At 38.7% G+C, this 27,044-nt stretch overlaps 1 protein-coding gene across 4 annotated transcripts; it reads right to left on the minus strand.

The window, feature by feature from the left end:
* Positions 1-8,079: 8,079 nt before the first annotated feature.
* On the minus strand, positions 8,080-15,956 carry LOC121992053. Of its 4 annotated transcripts, XM_042546180.1 has the most exons (8): positions 15,840-15,956; positions 12,812-14,792; positions 12,657-12,736; positions 12,476-12,533; positions 10,489-10,637; positions 9,873-9,959; positions 8,904-9,032; positions 8,080-8,815 (listed from the first exon to the last, which is right to left on the minus strand). In XM_042546180.1, exons 1-8 carry the CDS (start codon positions 15,906-15,908, stop codon positions 8,690-8,692), a joined length of 2,679 nt encoding a protein of 892 aa, XP_042402114.1. In that variant the 5' UTR covers positions 15,909-15,956; the 3' UTR covers positions 8,080-8,689. The 4 variants fall into 4 exon arrangements, 3 of the variants coding, with proteins under 3 accessions (XP_042402114.1, XP_042402113.1, XP_042402115.1); XM_042546179.1 differs by having other exon boundaries at positions 12,657-14,792; XR_006114803.1 differs by lacking the exon at positions 8,080-8,815 and adding an exon at positions 9,506-9,720 and having other exon boundaries at positions 8,945-9,297; positions 12,657-14,792.
* Between the last annotated feature and the right edge of the window lie 11,088 nt (positions 15,957-27,044).

Consider the following 27,044-nt stretch of genomic DNA (forward strand, 5'->3'; position numbering starts at 1 on the left):
TGGCGCACCAATGTCGAGCTGACCGCATACTCAGTGGATGACAAGTAAATCAAAAGTGGCTCGTCAGCGATGGATTTGGCCAATACAGACAGGGAGTTAAGGTACCCTTTAAGCTCTTCCAGTGCCTTGTCGCAGTCCGCATCCCACTGAAACTTGGTCGCTCGGTGCAGTATCTTGAAGAACGGAATGAATCCAATCGGATGACTTGGAGATGAACCTTGATAGCGCAGTGATCCGTTCGATCAACCGTTGGGCCTCCTTCAAGTTGCGAGGCGAGGGCATGTCTCTTAGTGCCTTCACCTTGCTCAGATTCACCTTGATCCCTTGTTCGGTGATGATGTATCCAAGGAATTGGCTGCTCCTTGCTCCAAACAAGCACTTATTCGAGTTCAACTTTATCCCATACGTCCTTAAAGTTCGACATATTTCTTCGATATCGGCACAAAGATCAGCAGCTCGGAGGAACTTTATCAGTATGTCATCAACATATATCTCCATGTTGCGGCTGATCTGCTGACAGAACACTGTTCATCAGCCTTTGATAGTGCCGCCGACATCCTTCAGTCCAAATAGCATGATATTGTAATAATAAGTTCCGTCGACAGTTATGAAGCTGACCTTTTCTTGATCCTCCTGGGCGAGTGGCATTTGGTAGTAACCTTGATATGCGTCGACATTGCAGATTAGTTTGCAGTCTGCCGTGAAGTCGACCATCTAGTCTATCCTGGGCAGGGAATAGAAGTCCTTCGGGTAAGCCTTGTTCAGATCACAAAAGTCAATGCAGACTCGCCATTTGTTGCCTAGCTTGGAGACTAGCATGAGGTTGGTGAGCGAGCTAGGAAACTGAACCTCGCGGATGTAGCCGACATCAAGCAATTTTTCTATCTCCACCCGGATGATTTGGATTTGCTCTGCACTAAAGTCCCTCTTCTTGTGTTTCACAGGCCGAGCATCCGGTAGGACGTGAAGCTCGTGTTGAGCTACACTTGGTGAGATGCCCAAGAGCTAGTGGGTCGACCAGGCGAATATGTCTTGATTTCGCCTAAGGTAGGTGACCAGCTCTGCCTTCCTCTCCTCTATCAAGTCGACAGCGATGAAGGTGGTGGCCTCCGATCGGCTGGGATGAATATGGACTTCCTCCTTTTCCTCGTAAACCAGCGTGAGAGGTTATTCTTTGATGGCGTTCACTTCCAAGCGAGGGGCCTTCCGCACGGCTCTTGCTTCGGGCTTGACAATCTCGACATAGCATCGTCGCGGCTAGCTGATCGCCTTTTACTTCACCCACCTTGTTGTCCACAGGAACTTGATCTTTTGGTAGAAAGTGGACATTACCATTCGGAACTCGTTAAGGGCAGGTCACCCCAATATAATATTGTAGGCAGACGGCGCATCCACCACAATGAAGTTTGTGGTCCTTGTCCTCTTGAGCGACTCCTCTCCAAGTGATATGGCCAGTCGAATTTGGCCGATCAGTAATACTTCATTGTCTGTAAACTTGTAGAGTGGGGTCGTCATTGGTTGCAACTCGCTCCAGTCAATTTGCAGTTGGTCGAACGCCTTCTTGAATATAATATTCACCGAACTCCCTATATCAACAAAGGTCCAGTGAATATTATAATTAGTTATTACCATTCAGATGATTAGGGCGTCATCGTGAGAGATCTCCACTCCTTCTAGGTCTCGGGGGCCGAAAATGATCTCAGGCCCCTCGGCTTTTTCCTTGTTGCATCCGACAGTGTGTATTTCTAGGCGTCGACATGTGACTTCCTCGTCTGATTTGAGTCACCATCAGTCGGCCCACCTATGATCATTCCAATCTCTCCTTGAGCGGAGTTGTTTCGGTTCTCCTCCTCCCGAGCTGAGGTCCTAGTCCGCTCAGCAGAAGCTCGGGCGGGACTTGTGTTGTTTCTCCTTTGAGGTTGATGATGACGCCGCTCAGAGGCCACTCGATTGCTGTCTCGCTGCTTTGCTGATCGGCGACTCTTATGTTGATCGGGTGATGGTGATCAACGGCGATATCCTTGAGGAGTCGGTAGGCTCGAAATTGGCGTCAGATCGTAGCAATCACGCGTATTGTGTGTTGCCGACTGATGGAATGAGCAAAACATTGGCGTACATACCTTTCCCTTCGCCACCTTTGGGCGACTGGCTGCCACATACTGTACAACCTACGTTTTGGGCTCCTGGTGTTGCTGTGCACCTCCCGCTCGGGGCCTCTTGGGTGGCTAATGGCTACTAGGTGGTCACCGTTCAGGCATTCCTACGGGTTCGGCCGATGCCTTCTTTCTTCTTGCTGCTTGGGTCTCTTTCACATTTATGTACTCCATGGCCCTCCTGAGCAGGTGGTCGAAGTCCTTCGGCTACCTCCGGAGAAGTGAGCGGAAGAACTCTCCTTCGATGAGCCCTTAGGTGAAGGCGTTCACCAATATTTCCGAGGAGACCGATGGAATATCCATAGCCACCTGATTGAAGCGCTTGATGTATGCCCTCAGTGCCTCCTTAGGCCCTTGTTTCAAGGAAAATAGGTTGACGCTCGTCTTCTGGTAGCGGCGACTGCTGGCGAAGTGATGTAAGAATGCCGCTTGGAAGTCTTCGAAACTATGAATCGAACCAATCGGCATTTGTCTGAACCAGCAACGCACTGACCCAATAAGTGTAGTGAGGAAGACCCGATACTTTACCCCGTCATGTACTGATGAAGTGTGGTCACGTTATCAAACTGTGCCAGGTGGTCGTCCGGATCAGTCGTTCCATTATACTCGGCGATCGTTAACGGGGTGTAGTGCTTTGGCAAAGGGTAGACCCGACCCCGGGCCGGGTCTAGCCTAGACCCGGCTTGGGCCCGTAACCGGGTCAATAGGCCGGTTGCCCGTTGACCCGGTTCGCCGGGTCGAACTGGAACCGACCCGGCAAGTTGCCGGGCCGGTTCCGGTTCATTGGTTGTAAAACCGGCGAACTGCCGTTTAATCGGCGAACCGTCGGTTAACCGGTGGGTTGAACCGACGGTTCAGCCACAATTTTTTTTTTTTTTAAACGGCTTGAACCGCCGGTTGCCGGTTCGTAGCCGTTGGAAGGGTTTTTTGGGTATTTTTTTTCAACGGTTAGGATCATTTGACCGTTTTTTGATCAATGGCTATGATTTAGTGTCCGTTACTATCAAAACTCTATAAATAGAGAGCTCATTTCATCATTTTTCACACACATCTTCTCTACTCTTAATCTTATTTTCGTATTCTCTAATCTCTACACGCTTTCGTTTTCAATTTTCAATTACAATGGAAGGAGGCCGTGGATGTGCATCATCTCAAGCTCGGAAGGGAAAGCAAATAATGAATTCGCGGGAGGAGGACCTCAACATTCAATCCACCGATGATGAGATCGAGCATCTTCCGAATCCGACACCCGAAACACAAGGAAGTACCGATGCAATTACTTCTAAGGTTCGGGAACTTCCTCCTCTAAAGTCTTCTATTTTTACTAAACATTTTGAGAAGGTGACTCTTCCGTCGGGAGAAATGCGTGCAAAATATAAGCACTGCAATGCTTCTACAAATTCCAAGCCGGCGGCGGCTATGGGTCGTTGAAACGACATGTAGAAACGAAGCAGCCGACGAAATATGGACTCGACCGTTTTCAAACACAATTATCAAGATTTTCTTCAACTAGCGGTAGTACCGATTCCGGTTTATTTTTATATTCGGATAATAAATTAAGAGAATCATTAGCTAAATTTTTTTCCGTAGAATATCTTTCTTTTAGTTTTGGATCTAAATGCACATTTGAAGATTTTTGTAAAGAATCTCTTAATCCATGTGCTAAACGTGTTCCTAGGACTACACTTACTCGTACAATTAAAAAATTAGTAAAACAAGGAAAAAAGAATTTAATTGATGAATTTAGTAAATTAGATAATAAAGTTTCTTTATGTTCCGATATTTGGAGTGATCATTGGCAAACACATTCGTATATGGGTGTGACTTGCCATTGGATCGATAACTCTTGGAACCTCCAAAAAAGATTATTAACTTATAGAGTTTTTGATAAATCACATACTGCTCATAATATCGCACAATTATTATGTTTAATTTTAGAAGAATATGGTTTAACTCATAAAATATTCACAATATCATTAGATAATGCTAGTTCTAATACCGCTTATATAGATGATCTAAAATTTGTTTGTCAACCTATTATTGGAGGTTTATTTTTTCATATTCGTTGTGTATGCCATGTTTTAAATTTATGTGTTCAAGATGGTTTAAAAATTTTAGAAAGTTATATTAAACAAATTAGAATTACAATTTCTTATTTATGGTCTCATCCATCTATAATGAAACAATGGGGTAGGTTTTGTAAAATTAATGGAATGAGACCTAAAAAATTTCCACGTGATGTACCAACACATTGGAATTCAACATACCAATTATTACAAGATTCATTTCAATATAAAGAATTATTATGTTCATTTTTTGCACAAAACACTAATACTAATATATATTTATTTTCACAACAATGGAATATTTGTAGTAGTATTTGTGAAATTTTAAAAGTATTTAATGATGCAACCGAACAATTTTCCGGTGTTTATTATCCCACTGCTCAATTAGTTTTAGAAAATTTTTCTAATATAGTATTAGTTTTAAATGAACATATTAATAATGAAACTTTATCTCCATCTTAGCTATGAAAACTAAATGGGAAAAATATTTTTATTTAATTCCTAAAATTTATTTAATTGCATTTGCTTTAGATCCTAGATTTAAATTAGAAGTTTTACAAGAAATGTTAACTTTATATTATGACGCTTTAATTCCAATTAAAGATTCTTCTTCCCCTGATCCAGTTAATATTATATATAATGTTAGAATTTATTTATATGATATTTATAATCAATATTATGCAAAATATGGAACACAAATTAATATTTCTGAAATTCAACAAACTACTAGTAGTAATTTAAAACTTACAAAAGTACAACTCTTATTAAAAGAACGGACAAAACGTCCACGAGGATCCTCAAGTTCCACACAGGAATTTGAGAATTATTTTACGACTTCTTTTGATTTTAATGAAGCAGATAGTGAAAACGTCGATATCTTAAAGTGGTGGTCATAGAAGGCTCAAAGCTTTCCCGTTCTTTCCGTGATCGCAAAAGAAATTTTAGCTTGTCCAGTGTCAACTGTTGCTGTGGAGCAGACGTTCAGTGCCGGCGGCAACATATTAGATGAATGACGATCAACTTTGTCTCCCGACTCATTGGAAGCCCAAGCATTACTGGACGATTGGACCAGAGCGGAGAAAAGAATCCAAGGAATGCAAGTTTCAGATGACGAAGTTGAAGATTTTGATACTGAAGGAACAAATACGACAGGAACAAGAAATGGAAGTGAATGAAAATGTAAAAGGATAAAAATGTAAAAGAACTACGTGGGCTTTGATTCCCCTAAAGGGATACGTAGGCAACTTAAATAAGTGCAAGCCCTTTTTTCAATAAATTTTAATTTCTAATTTTTAATGTTTAATGTTTAACTTTTAATTTTTAATTTTTTTTAACATATTAATCTTGAACCGTGGTGAACCGTGAACCGGCGGTTCTGAACCGTGAACCGTAACCGTCTTGGGCGGTTAAGGTTAAGGGTCGACCTGCCTGGAACCGTCGAACCGGCGGTTCCGAACCGTCGAATCGTCGGTTCTGAACCGTGGTTAGGTCTAGCAAAGGGTCGTCCAATATTCCCAGAGAAAATTGTTGATTGATTCGCTCGAGCGAATCATCATTCCTTGACGCTTTCCCTTTACATGCGTCCTGAATGAGCGCTTCGTCCGAGGAGGATCCTTGTTCCTTTTCCGCTCGGCCTAACTCCTATGTTGGAGTGTGGAATAAGGTTCGATGGAAAGGGATCGACGCGTGGGGTGCGTCTCCGTATGTGTCGGCCGACTTCTTACTATGTCCCCGAACGGATACATGATTCGTTCGACCTCCATATCCGAGTAGATGACCTGTTGCTCAGGCCGCGGGCTCCTGCACATGGCGATCGGCCATCGCTTATTGCTATTGCTGCTCCACTATTTTTGTCGCTCGAACTTGTATCAGCGCATCTATCTCCTCCTTTGTTAAAGTAACCGTGGTGAGTCATTCAACGTCCTCCATCTTCGTATTTCGGATTCAGGATACATTCACACAGACGACGCCAATATGATCTTGTCAAAAAATCGTGGAGACGGAAAGCTGGGGATGTGGCTACTACGTTGACTAGATGTAGACCACGCTCCGATCTGCAAGCACGATAAATGTCACTGCTGGGTCAGGGAAGGTGTCCCCGGCATTGGTCCTCCGACACTTAAGTCAGTGACCGACATGAAGAAAAAGATGGAACAACAGTAACACAAGCGTAAAAAGTGAATTATATATACCTCCGCCGGTGTACGGACCCCCCTTTATATAATGCCCTGGTGGACGACGTGCTCGCTTTTTGAGGTGTGGGCATGTTCTCCCATTGTTTACGAGCACGTTCCCCAATTGGTCTTGGACATGTGCTCATGGACACGTTCTCCAATTGGTCATGGGCACGTTCTCTGATTTGTCCGTCGTACCATCCGCCTGTAGACTATGCCATGTGTCGGCGACGTCATCTCCTAAAAGTATATCCAAATACACGTCAGCGTTCCCGCTGATTGACCGAGCGGGATAGCCGCTCGACCGAGTTCTCCTTTGCTTGGCTGAGTATTCCTCTATTCAGCTGCTCTTCCCTACTACGAGTCTAGATAGTATGTTCACGTTCGACCGAAATAGTGATCCAATCATCTACACACGCCTTCGCTTAGCTCATCTCGTTGCCGGTCGGCCCTTGATATAGTGCTCCGCTTGACTACATTTAATGAGTCTGTTGGTCCTATGAATATTGACCTCTTTAATTTTAACCTTTACATTGGCTGTTATCATTTTCCTTTGATCCACACTTAATGAACCCTTTTATTACTGCATCAATTACCTCTCTTTAAAAATCATGTCACTTTAGGAAAAAAAAAACATGTAATTACAGTTCCCTTTTATTAACCCATATTCATATCCATTTTCATTTCTCTTAACACACCCATATCTATTTAAACGGTCAACTCATTATATCCGAAATTTATTATTTTATTTTCTAATGTTTTTTATAAAATCTATTCATTAACCGTATTAAAAGAATTGAATATTATTAATATATGAATGCATCTACATTAATTGTAACGTCATTTGAGTATTATAATATTTACGCATTGTAAAAAAAAATTTATTATATTCAACATTTAGAAGGGAAACCTTAAATTATTACTTTATGATAAAAAAATCACGAGTTCAAATAAATAATCTTTTATAAAAAATAGAATAAAATTAAGTACAGTACAATGATTCCTTACCTACAATCTCATATAGTAAAAATTTCATACACCAGACTACCTTGTTTTATCCCCTCACACTCCATCCCAAAAGAAATAAATCAATTAACTTATAATCAACTGAGAAGTTAACTAAAAGATAAAACGAATTCCCCACTCCCTCCCATAGTATATATCTATCAAAAATTATTCTCTTACCTTGTTATAATAAATTTATCATCTTCTAACCCATTAGATATCTCATGAATACGTTATAATAGTCACACATCAATATCAATGCTCATACACTTAAAATGAAACTCACAGACTACCGTACAGCAACAAGACGCCCATTCAATCTCTCAAACATCCACAATTTAGTTTTAAAAATTACAATGTTAAAAATAAATAAAAGGTATTCATAAAGTATTCAATTATAAAGTATTCAATTACAATTGTATAAATTAAACGCAATTAGAACTCTGCACTGCATCATTAACAAAGGGAATGAGAATGTAATCATCCACCCACAATTCAATTCTTATATATTGATTTTATACATCACATTCTTCTGTATTCTTTATGAAACATATGCATCACACACACAAGATAATGCATAATATTATTTTTAAATTCATATTCTGTACTGGCCAAACCAGTGAAACAAATTAAATAAAAAAAACACAAAGCAAAACAATACAATACAATTCATTTACTTTCTTTTCCATCCACCTATTTCCCTCCTACTTAATTACCTTCAAGAAAAAACAACCTTCACACATGTAAAAGCATTACAAAGCCACAATAGCGATTGATAAATACATACAGACTAAAGAGGCCATGACCATCGAAAAAAGAATGAATTCCTCACAGAAAGAGGAGATTAACAATTCTAATTATGCAGGAATTTGCAGTTTTTTTATCAACTTTACAACTTACCTGTCTGTCAACTTTGAAACAACTTTGGGATCTGCCTCATTTTCTCCTGCTGCGACCTTCAAAAATTCAATCTTAGCATTCCTCCACAAGCATCTTGAGTCAGTGAATCATTATTCAAGAATTGATATATGGACCGCTGCGTGAGATTGATCAATTGAGGCTATCTGGAAATCTATAAGTCTACTCTAAAAAGATTCAATCAGCAGACTTAATTTGGAAATGGAAACATGAAGGATCGACTCAAATAGAAATGGAAACCTAATACAAAAATACGGTATAAACAAATTTACTGCAGCTGGGCTTTTAACTACATATGTGGATGTTAATACGCGAAGGACACAATGATTTCAAGTGGAGGAAGAAAGAGTGAAAATGCTGGTGTTGGATTTGCTTATGGTTTCTCATCAGGTAACCAGTCAAATTTCAAAACCTGGCTTTGATGGGCCGCTGCTGCCCTGGCAACATACTGCCTCACAGCACTCTCATTCACCTCAAACATGAAGGTGAAATCTCTGATCTACAATCATGAGAAAATTTCATTATTTGATCGATTCCTCCTGCATGTCAAGCTCATGGAAAAATATATCATTGTGAAAATCTCATACCTCAATCAATGAACTAGAATCTAAAAGTATCCTTTTTTTTGTTGCAACTTCTTTGCTGTTGACAAAGATAGGACATTTGCCGATGTTCTTTAAGAAAATGGATCCATCTTCTTCCATCTTAAATATTGCCTTAGAGAACAAACATAAAGAAATGTTATTTTACTGTGAGTTCAATATCATACAGAAAGGAGCAATTGGACATTTTGATCACAGACCATAAAAAAATTTGACTTTGCAGCACATCATGGTTGCCTCTAATTTCAATGTTTGTCAAATAACATTTGGCCGCTTATAATTTATTTTCTCAAACACCTTTTATTTATTTGTCATATTATTTTGTTACATAATTTGATTAGGATTTCTACACGCCCACCCTTCAGTCTGTCCCTGTTTACTGCAAGATAACATTTCATCTCAGGTCAAAGAATTTATACACGATTTATAAACGCATTAGCAATCTGCACCAACACTAAATTCAATTTCTTTCTGAGGCTCAACCATCAAAAATGAAATTGAAATTGGAATGATGCATAATTTAAGTAGGTATATGAAACTTTAATCCTTAAAGCATGTAGATAAATATTTATTTCATAATCTCTTACGAGTTCATTATTTATTTCATAATCTGCACCGACACTAATCTTGGAGGTGACCGGCCCGGTCCACGGAAGTTTCCCACCCCACCAAGGTAAATCGAGATGCGCTCGTGGTGGTCTTATTTAGATGACCCATTTTCTCAGGCCCACTTCTCATTGGAAGAAAAATCCCCTGCAGTTGAGTCTCAGCTCTGAGATTCCTGGGATCCACACTTGGAGATCTAACCACGGCACCATAGCCCTGAGGGCCTCTTATGAGTTCATTATGGTACAACAAAAGGAAGGAATTGCTTAAATGATTAAACTAAGAAACAAAATCTCCTGACTGAAAGACTCAAAAAAAAAACACGTATAGTAAGTTGGTGGTGGTTACCTGGCGTCGAGATATCTTATTAACATGTCCTTCTTCTCTCAAGTCAATATCAACTTCTCTTTCACTTGTCCCTCTCCCAAGTAGAACCTTCATGTTAAAGAAAAGTCATATACTAATAGCATAGCCTGTATATTCTAGAAAATGTCAATGAATAACATGCATAACATTAGAGGCACAGTCATGAGGCAATGCTAGAAAGATGCAGTGATGATTAAAGCTAGACCTTGTACTCTTGATGATTGATAACTTACTAGATCCTATTTCTAGTCTCCGAAACAAGTTCATGTACAACAAAGTATTTCAATCTCAAAAGGCTGGGTAGTTATTAATATGAAAAGTCGAAAACATAGAGCTTTCCTGGGATACATCAAACAGAATGATGAAAGACAACCAACATTAAAACATTTAGATTCAAGGAGAATAGAGATGCAGCTGAAGGACAAATGACAATAAGGCCCATAATGCTACAAAAAGTGCTAATATTTTGCCACATTTGCAACGTTGATCCAGATACGAGATGGTATTCATTACATTTCACTGCTTAAGAATGAGATAATTTATGTAAGTAAATAGCAAGAAGCAATATACAATGAGTTATCATATTTCAAATAGGTACCTCACGCTTTTTAAAGAAGTACTTCATAAAGCGACCATAAAAAACTGCAAACGAATCGTGCACTGATATTTTCCTGTTCATAAAAGAACGGGCGCCTTGCTCCAACTTCATCATTGCCTTCCTGCTCTCTAGAGGCTGATAAAGTGAAACTGATAAACAACAAAAGAGTCAGAGCAAGCACTAAAGGAAGAAAGAAATTGCATTTTATAAAAATAACATTATCCACATTTTTATACCATCATATAGTAATAGATATATAGTAAGAAAAAAAAAATCAATGGGACCACAGACTGAAGAGAATAGTAAGAAAGTGGCCATTCACTAGTCATATGAATAGGTGATAGTGTGCATAGTGGGTGGAATCATATTAGTATTGGTATTGATCAGTTAAAAACTCAAGAAACACGCATATGATATCATAAGAATTAGTGGGATCAGACTCAAGGAATAAAAAATAAATAGAATAACAGATAAAATTATTTAATGCATAAGTAAACAAATTTAAAAACCATAACAATGGCAAACATTAAACTCTATTAGCAGCATTATACCGACCGATACAGGATGTCAGGAAAAATAAAGATAGAATCTTATCAAAGTAACATCCTAAAATATAATTTCCTACAATATTTCAAATAATAGACAATAATTTGTTTGTTATTCATTTCCAATCTCAAATAAGTTTCAATTATTCTTGATATATAAATTCAAAATATTGATTGTTTGTTAATTGATATTATGTACTTAGTAAACAGAAAAGACTACTAATATTGAAAATAATTAATATAGCAAAAACTCATTTGGATTTTTTTAAGTAATATTTTAATAGTAAATCATTAATAGTAGGAAAACTGTTGAATTATAACAAATTATTTGAACTAAAAACAATGTAGTTTTTACTATTTACTAAATATAATAACATATTTAAAAATATTCAGATTACTAATCATTAATAAAAAATAATATTATTTACTAATTATGATTTAAAAACTATTATTTTAATTAAATTCTTCAACAACATTTTTAATTAAAATAAAATTATTTTAACTTCAAAATGATATGTGAATGTTGTTAGATGACAACATATCAAATAATAGGAGTATTTTAAATTTTGAAGTATTCAGCTTAATATATACAATATTTGTAATACTAATTATTCATAATAACTAAAAAGTATTAATTGTATACAATATTTCAAAACAATAAGTACTATTTTCACTTATAATAATTAACCATATACAATTACAAAAATACTAAGTCAGCTAAGTCAATAGTAGAATTATTAAGTAATTGTATGTAACCAGAATCAGGTATTATACTAGGTTATTATATACTTATTAAAGCATATTTTGACCATTTAATTTATATACTAAATATAAGTATATAACAAAAAGGAATCCTAACATCAGGTGTAACACATGAGTTTGTTTGTTCCCTCGTAATCCCACCTTTCCTCACGTCCGACAACTCAACCACCATCCCTTCCGTCTCACAATCTAAAGAATTATTTGATCCCTCACAACCTCAACCCTGTGTGAGTAGATGTCCCACTGCCATATGCTAACAGCACCCAAATCCACCATCACAGTTGCTTCATCGAATCGACGAAACATCTGATATTTTGAAATTTCACCTGAGATTCTATAATTTTCAAAGATTTTCCCTCAATCTTAGGTTTTATAGGCTTAAATTACTGTATTCTTCCTTTTTCTATCTTATATTTCACTTGAGATGCCTAAGAAATTGAGTAAAATTGAATCAGACTCGGTCAATTTGAAGCAACTCGACCAAGTTTTCTGGCTATGATAGTGTGATTGTATTACTTTATCTCATGGAATCATATTGAAAAAGTGTCCAAAAAAAAACTTCCATTTGGACTGATGGTGCATAGAAAAATATATCAATTTCCCATGCAAAAGCCTCTATTGCATGCAACCAAATGCATTATATAACAAGCTAAGTTCGCAAGTAATATTTGCAGTTTTACCTTCTTTGGTAAATAGACAAGATTCTTGATCATATGGACCTAGATCCATATCAAGTATCTGCAAGTGTAAAAAGATAATTAAATTTTCATATAAATATGAATCAGAATTTGGATCTTCAAGATCTAGAAAAGGTTGTATGCATAGAAGTACAACTTGATTCACACAGAAGGAATTGTTTACCAATGCTTCAACATCAGCAAAATAGGGTACATCATCTTCAATTTCAGAATCCTGAACCTCTTGATCTGAAGTAGAGAGAGCTGGGATGGGTTGTGAATTGCCCAAGTTAGACATAGCTAGTTCTGAATGCGGTGGAGCATAATTTTCTATGGTACCTTGTATATCAAATTCAGGTTTACAACCACCAGCTATTAATGTGTAATGTTTATCACGATCATGTCCAGGGGCTGAATTATCCAGAGATGGATTGATAGAAGCATCAAAGTTACAATGTTTTTCTAAATTATGAGTTGCATTTTCTCCATGCAAAGAACCACCTGCCACAGAATGTGATAATATAGGCTGTATGCAAGCCTTTCTTTCATTAGCATCAAAGCCTGCATCTCCAGATACACCAGCCATGATGGTCCTTTCAAACGATTTAGCTTCTAGCCTGCCATCATTAGATAAGTGCAAGAATCCTACTTTGGGTAACGAAGAAGGCAGTAATGCAGTGCTAGACACAATTGGTTGTGGATTTGGTAGTTGTTCCTGTACTATTTTGCCAAAATCCCCTAAAGAACACTCAACATTTCTAGACAATGATTTAGTAGGCGAAGAGAATTGCGTCGCTGTTTGAGTAGGTAAAAGAAAATCATCATTGCATGGTATATCATGGTCCTCAGTGTTCAGTGTGCAAATTAGAGGTCCTTGATGATGTTCAGCAGAAAGTGAGACTTCTGAAGATACAACTGGCACATTTTGCAAGGAATATTGGTCAATTAGATCATTCTTATAGAGGAAATCAACCTGATGACTGTCTTTGCTTGCTTCATCAAGAAAGCCTCCATCAGGAATCTTAATAAAACCATCCAAGTTCACTATATCTTCTGGATCATTTGAATTAGCTGGACAATCTTCGTGTGAATCACTAGGAGAACTTAAGAAAATGGAGCTTAGTCCATTTAGACAAGATGAATCTCCAGTATCTTTTTCGCCAATATCAACAAACATGAGACCATCATCACCAGAAAAATCCATGAATGCACTAGAGAAATCCATGAGGTCATTTTCTTGGATCATAGGTGAACTTAATCCAACATCAGAGATAACATCACCCCGAGTGGCATTTGAGGACATATTACTGCATCCTAATTTATCAATGTTAGCATCAACTCCAACAACTCCTGAGCTTTCAAGATGCATATCCATAGGCATATTTTCTAAGGGAATGTTTCTAATTTCCCCTAAAGGAGGCACAACAGGTAAAGTAGATGAACATCCAACCTGATGGACTGTGTCTCCTGATCCAGGAATATGTGTGCCCGTGTTATTGTTTTCTTGAATAGCATCATAATTCTCACTTTTAGAAGTAGCAACTAAGGGTTTTGTGTCTGTTGCATCTTTGTCACATGAGTCATCAGTAGGCAATGGTTGGATCAATTTGTCTTCAAGATCATCGTTAGAAACATGGAATGAAGGTAGATTCTCCTCCAAAAACTCATTGTTCAACTGTTCTTTGTCAACTAACTCGAGTGAAACATTATCTTTGAAATCATATAGATAGCCCCTATCCACTATTCCATTGGGACAACATTCATCTTCAACTGAACCAATATGCTCAGTGTGGCAGGTAGGATGAGCATCAGAACCCCTTATAGTATTAGAGGTAAACCTAAGTATTTCAGGAAAGACACCTTGTTCATTGTCATAACCGGTCTGTGAGGACTCATGGCAGTTCAATATATGTTCAGCTGGAAAAATATTATCTTCATGATGTTGATTCTGAAGGTTTAATTGATCTCCACAGCCATAAATACTTCCATTAGCTATGTCTGAATAGTGTGCAAAGTCACGATTACTTGACTCAAATGGTTTGCTTCTGATACGCTTCCTCTTGGCATAGTAAAGACTTCTCACACTCTTCACTTTTCTTTTCCTGGATTCCAAATATTTCCCTTTTATGCTGCAAGCTCGGTTAACTTTGTTAGGATAACATGTAGCAAACTCCTCATATTCGAGCATACGAGTTGAGGCCCCTGATGAGGTTTCAGGAGCAAAAACGAGAGAATGCCAACGGTCTTGCAATTCTTTAAGGGTGAACCTCTGGGAAAAACACACTGCACCTTTAGCTAATGACTCCAAAGATGCACCTGCCTGTGGAATAACCATTGTGAAGAACAAACAGTAAAGAATACCAGGCTAAAACAAACAAACAAACAAACAAAACATGGCACCTAAAGCAAAAATTTATAGATATATTAGTTTAACCATTATCAACAGCACCTAAAGAAGCTAGAAGAGCATGGATCTTTCAAAACATATGACAAAGCCCAATTAGATCACTGATAAATTAACTTGCTCAATATTCTCTATATCATATGCTAAACTAGTTTGACAAAATATTGACCTGAAATTTGGGATTGCAAAAAGTAAGAAAGGATCGTATCCTGGAACTTTGAGACAAATGTTGTGCTATTGTTACACAAGCGATTCAGGATTACAGAGAATGGAACTCTTGTGGCCTAACAAATTCACATAGATATGAAATAAGCTAACGATTTAAATTACATTATTATGATGAGTAATCCAATGGACCGGTAGAATAGAAGGATTGAGACAGTTTGCCGGAAACTAAGGTTATCATCTTTACTTTGGACAATATGATGGTTGTGCCATGTACCAATCTGTCTCCTAATCATTCAAGAGTCCTATTTCCTGTAGATGATGTATTAGCTACTATATGAAAGTAAAATTGCTTCAATTCCAATTACTTATGAGATTGACCATTAAGTCATTTCCATTGTTTACCTGATGACTTATTAGCCTGCCAAACATAATTACAAATCCGGAACCCACATAATTCCATGAAGACATGAACTTTCTTTCTCTTTTATCTTCTTTTACCTCAATTTCAAAAGATATTCTAGATATGAATATTTATTCTAAGAAGTTATAAATAGGAAAAAGCTTCACATACTGAAAAACTCGATCTCAATTTAGTTTTATTATATCCCGTCAGTGCCATCGATCGTAAAACCGAGTATCACGACGCATTAATTCAAATAATTGAAATCAACAGAAACAAATATCTGTCCTGACAAACAAAATTGCCAGAAAACTGAATTGAAAGAAGAAACCCGATCCTCGTCCTGGCAAATCGGCAGCATTACGAGAGAGATCGATTAACAGCTTTGCACTTACTTCTACAGCATTCTTGAGCAGGATATCATCCTCCGGGTTCCACTTCGACAGTGATGCGAGAGATCCCATGCGCGTGCACGCGAGAAAGGGAGAGAGATGCAGGGGAAGGCGCGGTGCGTTTTTAGGGTTTAAGCTTTCCGGCTTTCGAGGGCTTTTATGTAATCTGGGCCTATCGAAGATCGGCCCAATTAACGCAACTAAATAAATGCAATGTTAAGTTATGCCATAAAACTGGAATTTACTATAAATCAGAAAAGATATTTATTAAATTATTGAAGAAAAACTTGCCTGCAAAATTTCCATTCTCTTGTGGGGTTTATTCAATCAAAAATTTTAACGATTTTTATTGATTTTTTTAGTAATAAATTTTTATAGAGTTGATATATTTTTATTGAATTCTATAGAATTATATAAAGTTATGAATTTCCATAGAATTTTATAAACTTTTTTACAAGATTTTTACAACATTTTAAACTTTTTCATAGAAACTTATATTTTTCTTAATTTAATGATATATTAGAAGTTATTATCTAACACTCCCTTTAAATATAATATGACTATCAAGAAAAAAAAAGATTATTCTCATGTATTTTTTAATTTAAAAATTAGAAAAAATTAGAAAAAAAATAAAAGTATAATTTCTATCATTTTTTTTTATATTTCACACATTTTAATATTCTTTTAGCGGCATAAACAAATACAAATAACTCATATTCAATTTATAGAAATTAAATTTTTAATTAAACATAAATAATTAATTAATCAATACTTTTTAATGATCTATAATATCAATATCAAATATTCAAATAATAATATATTTTCAATAGTCTTTTACGGAAAAGAAAAAAAAAATCTAAGGTTCATTATTGCCAAGAAGAACATCATATTCGATTTACTATTGTATTTCTTCATGCATAGATATTTGCTCATTGTTGTTCTTTAGTATTAAATAATTGATCAAAACAATCACCATCATAAACCTATTCTGGCAAAGATGATGAAACTTTATTATTTGGTTCAACGGGAAATTCATCACAATAACATTTCTTGTGAAGAAAATTATGCAATCTGATACAAACTAAAACAAAGCTCGACTTGTGTCATATATGAAAATGGAGGAGCTGTTTTGAATATTTTTAAACCGTGATTTAAATATTTCAAATACCCTCTCAATGACATTCCTTAAGGAGGCATGACGAAGATTGAACAACTCCTTTACATTTTCTGGATGATGACCTTGTCTAGTGAATTCTTGGAAATGATAACGCACACCTCGAAGTAGAGCTAAAAATTGATGCCAATTCGAATATCCACCATCCATTAAAAAATATTTACCTATCAAATCTTGTTCATGGAATCAAATGACCAAATATAAATAACATATGCAATTTTGAAAAATTACAAAAATAAAATAAAATAAAATTAGCAAGTAACATATAGAACAAACTATATGTACCATGTGGAACTTTAAGCCCATTATGTCTTGATAAAATATCTGTGAAAATATTTGAATCATGGGCAGATCCCTCCCACCCACCAAGTACATATATGAATTCTAAATCAAAGTTACAAGCAGTCAAAACATTTTGAGAAATTATTCCATGACAATTATGATAGTTATTATTATCATGTCCAGGCACCATTGCTAGAAAACGATTGCTATCAATAGCTCCAATGCAATCTTGTAACAATGATAAAATAATAACAATAATAGTAGTAATAAAAATACTAGAAGAATTTCATTACTTTAAAGGAAAAAAATCTTGTACTCTCCCTTATTCTCTTAGGCACTACAGATCTAGGTCTAGCCATCATATCTACCGCAATGTTATTTAATGCTTGTAATACTTTGTTGAAGTTTTGGCCAGTGTTGTAGTGTGATCGATCAAATATTTTACAAATCAAAGAGTATCGAGTATTGTGACCAATAACGAGTAAAAACTTGACAACTATTTCTTCAATACAAATGTATCTTGTATCTTGTAATGATGTTTTTTCTCTGACGATGTTGCACAATTTTAAAAATACACTAAGGTGCATTTTATAATTTTTTCGAAAGTGTGTAGGATCCTCTTTTAATATTCTATGAATATAATCATATCCTTTATAAGTTATTGGTCGTCTACTTAAGGGATGATGGAGATGTTCACTACGCATATAAGTTATATGCTCAATCAACATACATAGGATCCTATAAAATTCCACCAACAAATACCTAACCGTTTCATTTAATTCTTCTTATAATACCTCTTCTTCCATTTTTTTCTTCTACTTCATGCATGTTGATGTTTGAACCACCTGATATCAAACAAGAAATTAAAATTAAAAATAAACTCTAATAATTTATGAAAATGATTCCACTTATAACCATAACAAGATATAATTGATAATCAACTTGAAACTTTTAAATTTATAAATAATCCGAACCAAGAAATCGTTGCTAGTTCAATCACTAAAAAATAATTCAAACTAATATAACATAATTTTAACATAATAAAAATTATTACTAATCATGCTCCAAAAATTTACTCATTCATTCAATTTATAGTCTATCCATTGTGAACGCTCTTCAATGGTCATTTTCAAGAAATCGATCTTCTTTGATTGGGTATTAAGCAAATCAAGTACTTTGTATCGAGTACGATGATCCAAGTTTGGGACCTCCTTGATAGCATCCCAACATCCTTCACCTGCATTCCCTATTGATTCTATTTTAGAAGCCACCTTCTCAAGAGTGTGAGAGAGTCTATACATAACATCTGCATTAGTATTCATGAATGTACTTGATTTTCCTTCAAGCACAATCCTATCTCGTTTTCTAGTGGTTGGAGGAACTTTTGAACTTATGGGTTGAGATGGTAATGGTGGAGCAAACTCCTCAAAAAATGAAGGCTCGTATGATGATTCTTGTCTATCACTTTGCACGAATTCACCAGTATTGTAATCAAACATGTAATCATCTAACAAATTAGTACTTCGATTTCCTTCCACCTCTAATGTTCTTACATCAGTGTCATCTCCTAGTCCCACCGAGTATTTTCCTGTAGCAGTTCTATTTCCAACTACAATTCGCAGATCTTCATAATCCTCAAAAGTATCTATTTGATAATTCATGTTTCGAGTAAGACTGCAAAGAATGAAAAATAGTAGGTGTTAAAACTGGTTATAATTCTAATCATAAATGTAAATTTTATTATTTTAAATAAAAATACTAACCTTAAAATAATCCTCTCATATTTCTTCAGGAGATGTGAATTTCTTTGTCTTAAGATTCCATCTAAAACCAGAGTTATGACGCATAAGCTTACAATATTTGTTGTACCTTTGTTTGAAGTTTTGAACCACTTTAAACAACTTTGATATTGTGTGAAAGTCTTTCTGATTGCAAGTTTCTTGTTTAAAGCTGGCAATATTTTTGTTTCTATGGTTTTTGCTCAAAACTCCATTTCTATCACGCCATCCTTACGTGGCAGCTTCAATCATGAGTTTTATTAATTCGTTGCTCTCTTCAGTTGTCCATACATTATATTTATCTTGTGAATTTCCCATTGGTAATATCACTTAAATATACATAAGATAGAAAATGAATACTTAAGTATATGAATCTAGAAAAGTAATAGGCAACAAAACAAGTAGTAGGCAATGAATCATGTACCATTCAAAATCACATGTCATTACATAGAAAAGATAGAGGAACCAAAAGAAAGTAGGAAACAAGACGGATTAATTGCACAAAATGGTGCAAGATTGGACTTTCCCTCCATATACTTTATGTTTCTCCTTTTCACTCTCCATGTCTTGTAGTTTTTTAAAAAAAGAGTTTCCTTGCCCCCAAGACGTAGCACAGATGGTGGACACATGACATCTCTAGCGTAATAATCAGGGGTCTATTCTTAGAAACTGACGACTTGGGGTTTACCTCACCATGCGCCTGGCGCATGTGTACCTACATGTACTTCCCTCCATATTTGTGGGGCCGACACTAGGGGTGTGAGATCTCGGAAAATTTAAATAAATAGGGTTATTTGAGAAATAGCCTTACAGAATTTTTCTGGAATTTTTAGAAATTTTCTGAGAATTTTTCGGAGCTCGTATGACGGGTTTTGAGGGGATTAATTTCGGGTACGAATTAAGCCTGTTTAGGATACCCATTTAAAAGAGGAAATGTTTTAATTATAAATTCTTTTTTCTTTTAATTCCTTTTCCTCCCCAAACGCCGAACCGAACCCGTGCTCTTCTCCTCTCCCTGCGATTTTCCGATCTCCTTCTTCCCCTCTACTTCTTCTCGCTGCCTCTCTCTCGCGGACGAATCGACGCCGACAGGAATGGAGCTTCGACCTCCGGCGATCTTCCTCTGCCGGCATCGACGCCTAGTAAGCCCAGATCCAGCCGAGGCCCTTCTCCTTCTAGCTCTGATCTCCTCTCCTCGTCGCTGGTTCTCTCGTGGGGATGAACCGACGCTGCTGGATCGAGCCAGATCCACTCGATCGCCGGAGTGGAGAGGTAATTAGGGCTCCGAGGGTAAGCTAGCTTTGATTTCTCCTCTTCTCTGGAGTTTCTCCGATATGTGCCCTAGCATTTTCTGCGATTCCTCAATCCTCTTCTTGTTTCACCGATACACATTCTTGATCCTCATCTTCTTGTGGTTGATTAGGTTTAGGTTAAAGATGATGGGACCAATTGTAGCTGTCGGCAGAGACAAATATGGTGGAATCCGGTAGAGGGGTGTTGTTGGGTGGCTTCTAGGTTTCGGCAGCAACTATCCAGGTTGTGGTAAGACGAGTAGGTTATTTTCTTGAATTAGTTCTTGTTGGAATATTTGGTTGAATCTGTGATCTCCTTTATATTTGATCTGAACAGAGGAGTGGATTTTCCAGCAAGTGTTGTTTCTATGGATTTAGAATTGTGTAACGTGAGGTGAATCCATCAGTGAGGGTCTGTTGAGGGTGATCTTTCCAGTAGTGTTTCCCTGTTGACAGCACTTCAACCAGCATCAATAGTGGCTGTTAATTGAGGATCTTGTCTGGTCAGATCACTTTGTTTTCCAGCAGATTACCTGGTATTCCAGTGGTTGAATTGAGGTACGTGGAGAGGTAGTTGATACTTATTGTATTAGATTTGATTTAGTTGTTAAATTGTGTAGATTTAATTGTGTAGAATAAATCTAATGGAATGGTTAGGGTTAGGGTAATTAACCCTCGTCAACCGTTGGATTTATAATCTAATTGGTGGTTAGGGATTAGGTAACTAACCCTACTCGACCATTAGATTTAAATTGGTAAGTTGTGATTGTGGTGATTAGGGTTTTGCCCTAATTTAGTTTTTAGGAATTTTATTTAGCTATTTCATTTGAATTTAGCTAAATAAAATATATATGTTGTTTGACACAGGACTCTGATTCGAGACGAGCATCTCGATATTGGATTAGGACTGGATTGTACCTTCTATTTGAGGCGGGTACCCTTTGACTTATCTTTTGATACTGTCTTATGATATGTATAGTTTATATATAATTACTAGTGATAGATGGTAGATTTATTTCTTCCCTGGTCTTAGCTTAGTTGATACTTATCACATGCTTCTACTGTTAGATGCTTTACATTAGTCTGGTTTACTTTTATCTCTTGCCATGTGTATATGTGCTTGTGGTTATGGTTACTTATAGTGCTTATCTACCCATGATTAGATGCTGGAGATACTTGTTATATATTGTTGGATTCATGTTGTTTATATCTCTGTTATGCATCTGTGTTTACCTTTTGGCACCTACGTATATGGAGGAGGATACGCTCAGGTATGACATTCTGTAGCCGCATGCACCATACCGCATGATTGCATGCTGGGCGATTGACGACTCCATTATTGTTGAGCTCGTCGGTCGGCTACATGAGGGCCTGCACACAACGTGTCTCATTGTAGTGGCACAGACCTCGGGTGTGTATGGTAGGTTGCTCGGTGGTGCACCGGGTGCTCATGGGTAGCACGACACAGACGCCGGGATCCCTCCCGTCATCGCATCGGGAGTTGAGAGCATTGCGCCCTCACTATGTTTGAGGTAGGAGGATAGGTGTACTCCGACAAAATCTCGTCCACTCGGTCACTCTTGAGGGTAGTGATGGCAGAGTGCACTGTCAGCCCTACCCACGCGGTCTCACCATTGTGTGTGAGATACTGATGGCGTCGGGGTGACCATGTCATATTGCATCATATGCACGATTGCATTTATTGTGATTGTTGCATATTGGATGATGCACTTGGGTGATTGCATATGATTGACATGCATACAGGATACATGCGTATTTGTTCGACTATCTTTATATGTATGTCCACAATCATTCGCCCAAGCCTCGCAGTGAGTACATATTTCAATTATGCATTTCTTATTATTCTTCTTGTAAACTGTATTACATGCTTCAGTTACTCATTACAGTTTATTCAGCTATGCATACATATTGTTAGGAGACTGTCTGTATGTCCTATGGTTTAGGAGACTGTACCTTAGGATATTACCGGTAGTTATATGTTGCTTTCATATCTATTGGTTTACTGCGGAGTTCTTTGAACTCACCCATTATTACTATTTTTGAGGCCGTCGGGAGATATTCCAATCGCTAACCCCATTAGCGCGAGGATTTTCTTTGTCGGATTTATTCTGCTTTTGCGTCTTATATACTGTTGTATTGTGGACTTTATGTCGAACCTTTGGGTTTGCTGCTTTTGTTTTCCGCTGCAGATTTTCACACTACTTCGTGGATTTGTTTTCTTCGTTGTAGTGGAGTATGATGTGTACGTATATCTTTGTTGGTTTTATATCGTTCTTCCTTATTAAACTGCGTGGATTGAGTATATGTTGAGCTGTGTGGAATATTGATATAAACTGCGTGGTTTGTTTCTTATTTGTACTGTATTGTTCCGGCCGAGTGTGGCCGAGGTATAGATATATGTATACTGAGATTCATATTGTCCGCCGTACAGGGGAGATGCTGCCGAAATTTCTTCGGACAGGGACTACCTGGGGCGTGACAATTTATTTTTGGTATCAGAGCAGGTTTATGATACCTATTTTGCTAGTTCTGGATTTTTCGACTTTATCCGATACAAATTTATTTGGTATCAGAGCTAAATTTTTGATTTAGCTTGGATATTTCGGTATTTCGGATTGTACGGATTTTCATCGATTTTATCGTTTCGGAATTCCGAGGTATTTTGACAAAGTTTTATTGGATCTATTTGGGGCTAAGCAGCGACAGGATATCTCCAGACGGCAATTTGGAAAATTAGGTAAAATTTTTCAGTTCTTATACCTGTAGTGATATTTGGGTAACATTTCTTTACAGATATGCCACCTACACGTGTACCGGCACCGAGACGTGGGCGGCCACGTAAGAGGCCGTTAGATTCTCCTGAGACAGAGTCTTCAGAGAGGTCTGCTAGGGTTGAGCCTGTCCGTCAGGGACAGACTCCTCAGGTCATTGTGTGTACGTCTGCTTATCAGACCCCGATAGTTCCGATTTCAGAGGTACCTACCTCGACTGTACCACCAGTGGTACCACCGTCGGCATATCAGGTACCTCCCCCATCAGTAGTACTCACGGTATACTAGGCACCCACACTGGTAGTACCGGTTACTTCTTACCCGGTACTGCCCACCGTACTTTTAGTACTTATGTCTACCCTGTAGTTCCACTAGTGGTTCCTACTCTGTTTATGCGGCAGCACCAGTGGTACCTCTTCCAACCTATCCATCAGTACCACCCATAAGATCAACTCCAGTGATTCTGCCCAGTACCGCAGCGATATCTACGGATATGGTTGTGGCACGAGCATGGATCCCAGCCTTGGCGGAGTTGGTGAAAAGCCAATTCACGCTATTTCGCGGGGAGACTGATCCGAGCGTGGCTCAATCTTGGATAGAGTCTATGAAGCGGACATTCTTTTACATGGCCTGCTCCGAGTGGGAGAAGGCTGAGCTGACTGCTTACCACTTACGAGACGGGGCAGAGATCTGGTGGGACACACAGCGCTCCATTATAGGCGAGCAGCATATTTCCTGGACGAGAGTTAGGGAGGCATTTGAGAGTCAGTATTTTCCCCGGGCGTATCAGATGATGCGTCGGCAGGATTTTCTGAGTCTTCGACAGAATAATCGCTCAGTGACAGAGTATAAGGCTGAATTTAATCGGTTGGCCAGATTCTGTCCTGAGTTAGTTGTCGAGGATAGATCTCGTATGCTTCAGTTTGTCCAGGTACTAGACGGGCATCTTCAGGTGAAGATTGCCGATTTTAGTACTTCATCATACACCGAGACACTGGATAGAGCTCTCAGGATTGAGTCTGCTCATCGGAGAGTGAATGCAGACAAGAAGAGGAAGCAGACTGATCGGACTTCCGGACAGATCCTGCAGCCACAGGTTATCAGACAGCAGCAGAGCAGTCGTACTCAGACGGATCAGGTACTTCTGGGTCATCTAGTCGACCCTAGAAGTCAGGACGATCTTCATCTGGACGTTCCCGATCTTCTAAGCAGAACCGGAAACAGTCCACCGATGACACTGCACCAGCATCGAAAGCTCCGTATCGTATGGCACCGAAAGAGTTGGACGAACTGAAGGTTCAACTCCAGGAGTTATTAGATAGGGGATTTATTCGCCCTAGTGTATCTCCGTGGGGCTCTCCTGTACTATTCGTCAAGAAGAAGGATGGTACTCTGAGGTTGTGCATTGATTACAGGCAGCTGAATGCAGTGACTATCAGAAATAAGTACCCCTTACCACGAATTGAGGATTTATTTGATCAGCTTAGAGATACATCAGTATATTCCAAGATTGATCTGCGGTCTGGATATCATCAGCTGAGAGTCAGAGATTCTGATATTCAGAAGACAGCATTCCGCACCAGATACGGACATTATGAGTTTTTGGTAATGCCATTTGGGCTTACCAATGCTCCTGCAGTATTTATGGATCTGATGAACCGTATCTTTCTGGAGTACCTAGATCAGTTTGTTATTGTGTTTATCGATGATATATTGATCTATTCGCGTTCCGAGGAGGAGCACGCGCAGCATCTTCGCATAGTCTTGGAGACTCTTCGACGACATCATCTATATGCGAAGTTCAGCAAGTGTGCATTTTGGCTTCCCTCAGTTGGTTTTCTAGGACACGTGGTGTCTAGCCGAGGTATTTCTGTGGATCCTCAGAAGATCGAGGCTATCACTAGCTGGGAGCAGCCGAAGTCAGTCCAGGAGATCCGCAGTTTCTTAGGACTGGCTGGATATTACAGACGATTCGTTGAGGGTTTCTCCAGCATTGCTATGTCGTTGACACGTCTGACTAGGAAAGGCGTGAAGTTCACGTGGTCAGAGGCTTGCGAGACCAGCTTCCAGGAGCTGAAGCGGAGATTAGTATCATCACTAGTCTTGGTTTTACCTTCTGGTGATGACGGATTCATACTTTACACAGACGCATCTCTTCAGGGCTTGGGCGCTGTTTTGATGCAGCACGGTAGGGTAGCCTCCTATGCTTCTCGTCAGTTGAAGGAGCATGAGAAGAACTACCCAGTACATGATTTAGAGCTAGCCGCTATTATCTTTGCTTTGAAGATTTGGCGACATCATCTTTATGGTATTACTTTTGAGATTCTTACTGATCATAAGAGTCTCAAATATATTTTCACCCAGAAGGAACTCAATCTCCGACAGAGGAGATGGATGGAGTTCCTGAAGGATTATGATTGTACTATTAGCTACCATCCGGGTAAAGCTAATGTGGTTGCTGATGCACTTAGCAGGAAGTCCAGACGGACTTTAGCTTGTCACCGAGTTTTAGTCACGGACTTGATTCAGGGATTCTCCGAGTTGGGCCTTGAGGAGCAGGGACAGAGCAGGGTATTCTTGTTACCATGGTTGCTCAGTCGTCGATCAGGATGAGGATTCGAGAGGCCCAGGCCGGAGATCAGCATTTACAGTTCATTAGCAGCCAGATAGCTTCCGGACAGCAGACCGAGTTTACACGAGATGACGAGGGTATTGTTTATTTCCGAGGCAGATTGTGTGTACCTCAGTCTCACCCGGTCATGGAGGAGTTACTTCAGGAGGCTCATCGTTCTAGATTTGCTATCCACCCAGGTGGGACTCGTATGTATCGCGATTTGAGACGTTCCTATTGGTGGAACGACATGAAGAAAGACATCGCAGATTTTGTAGCTAGATGTCTTGTTTGTCAGCAGGTGAAGGCTGAGCACCAGAGACCTGCTGGTTTACTTCAGAGGATCCCTATTCCAGAGTGGAAGTGGGAGCATATCACTATGGATTTTGTGGTAGGACTGCCTAGGACTCGACGAGGCCATGATGTGATTTGGGTAATCGTTGATCGATTAACCAAATCCGCACACTTTTTAGCGATCCGGAAGACTGATTCTCTGGATCGATTAGCAGAGTTATATTGTCGAGAGATTATCATATTGCATGGAGTTCCGTTGAGTATTATATCTGATAGAGACCCGCGGTTCACGTCCCGGTTCTCGCAGAGTCTGCAGCAGGCCTTGGGCACACAGCTCCGTTTCAGTACGGCATTCCATCCGCAGACAGATGGGCAGTCAGAGCGGACCATCCAGACTTTGGAGGACTTGCTGAGGTCTTGTGTTATGGACTTCGGAGGCAGTTGGGAGGACCACCTGCCCTTGGTGGAGTTTACCTACAACAACAGCTATCATTCGGCTATCCAGATGGCACCGTTTGAGGCGTTGTATGGTGGGCCTTGTCGGACACCCACCCTCTGGGAAGAGGTTGGGGAGGCCCAGTTGATAGGACCTCAGAGAGCTCAGCAGGATGCAGAGTTAGTTCGCACTATTAGGCGGAGGATGTCTGAGGCTCAGGACCGTCAGAAGAGTTATGCTGATCAGAGACGGAGACCCCTGGAGTTCTCCATTGGTGATCATGTATTTCTTAGAGTTTCACCCACGAACGGGGTGAAGAGATTTGGTCTCCGAGGTAAGCTAGCTCCTCGATATATTGGGCCATTCCAGATCTTGGAGATGATTGGAGCAGTAGCTTATCGTCTGGCGCTACCACCATCTCTAGCTGGCATTCACGATGTATTCCACGTATCTATGCTGAGGAGATACGTATCCGATCCGGCATATGTTCTGTCAGATATACCTGTTCCTATTCAGCCTGATGTTACTTACGAGGAGGTTCCGGTGCGG

Source organism: Zingiber officinale, chromosome 6B (genome assembly GCF_018446385.1).
Source record: "Zingiber officinale cultivar Zhangliang chromosome 6B, Zo_v1.1, whole genome shotgun sequence".
Lineage (NCBI taxonomy): Eukaryota > Viridiplantae > Streptophyta > Magnoliopsida > Zingiberales > Zingiberaceae > Zingiber > Zingiber officinale.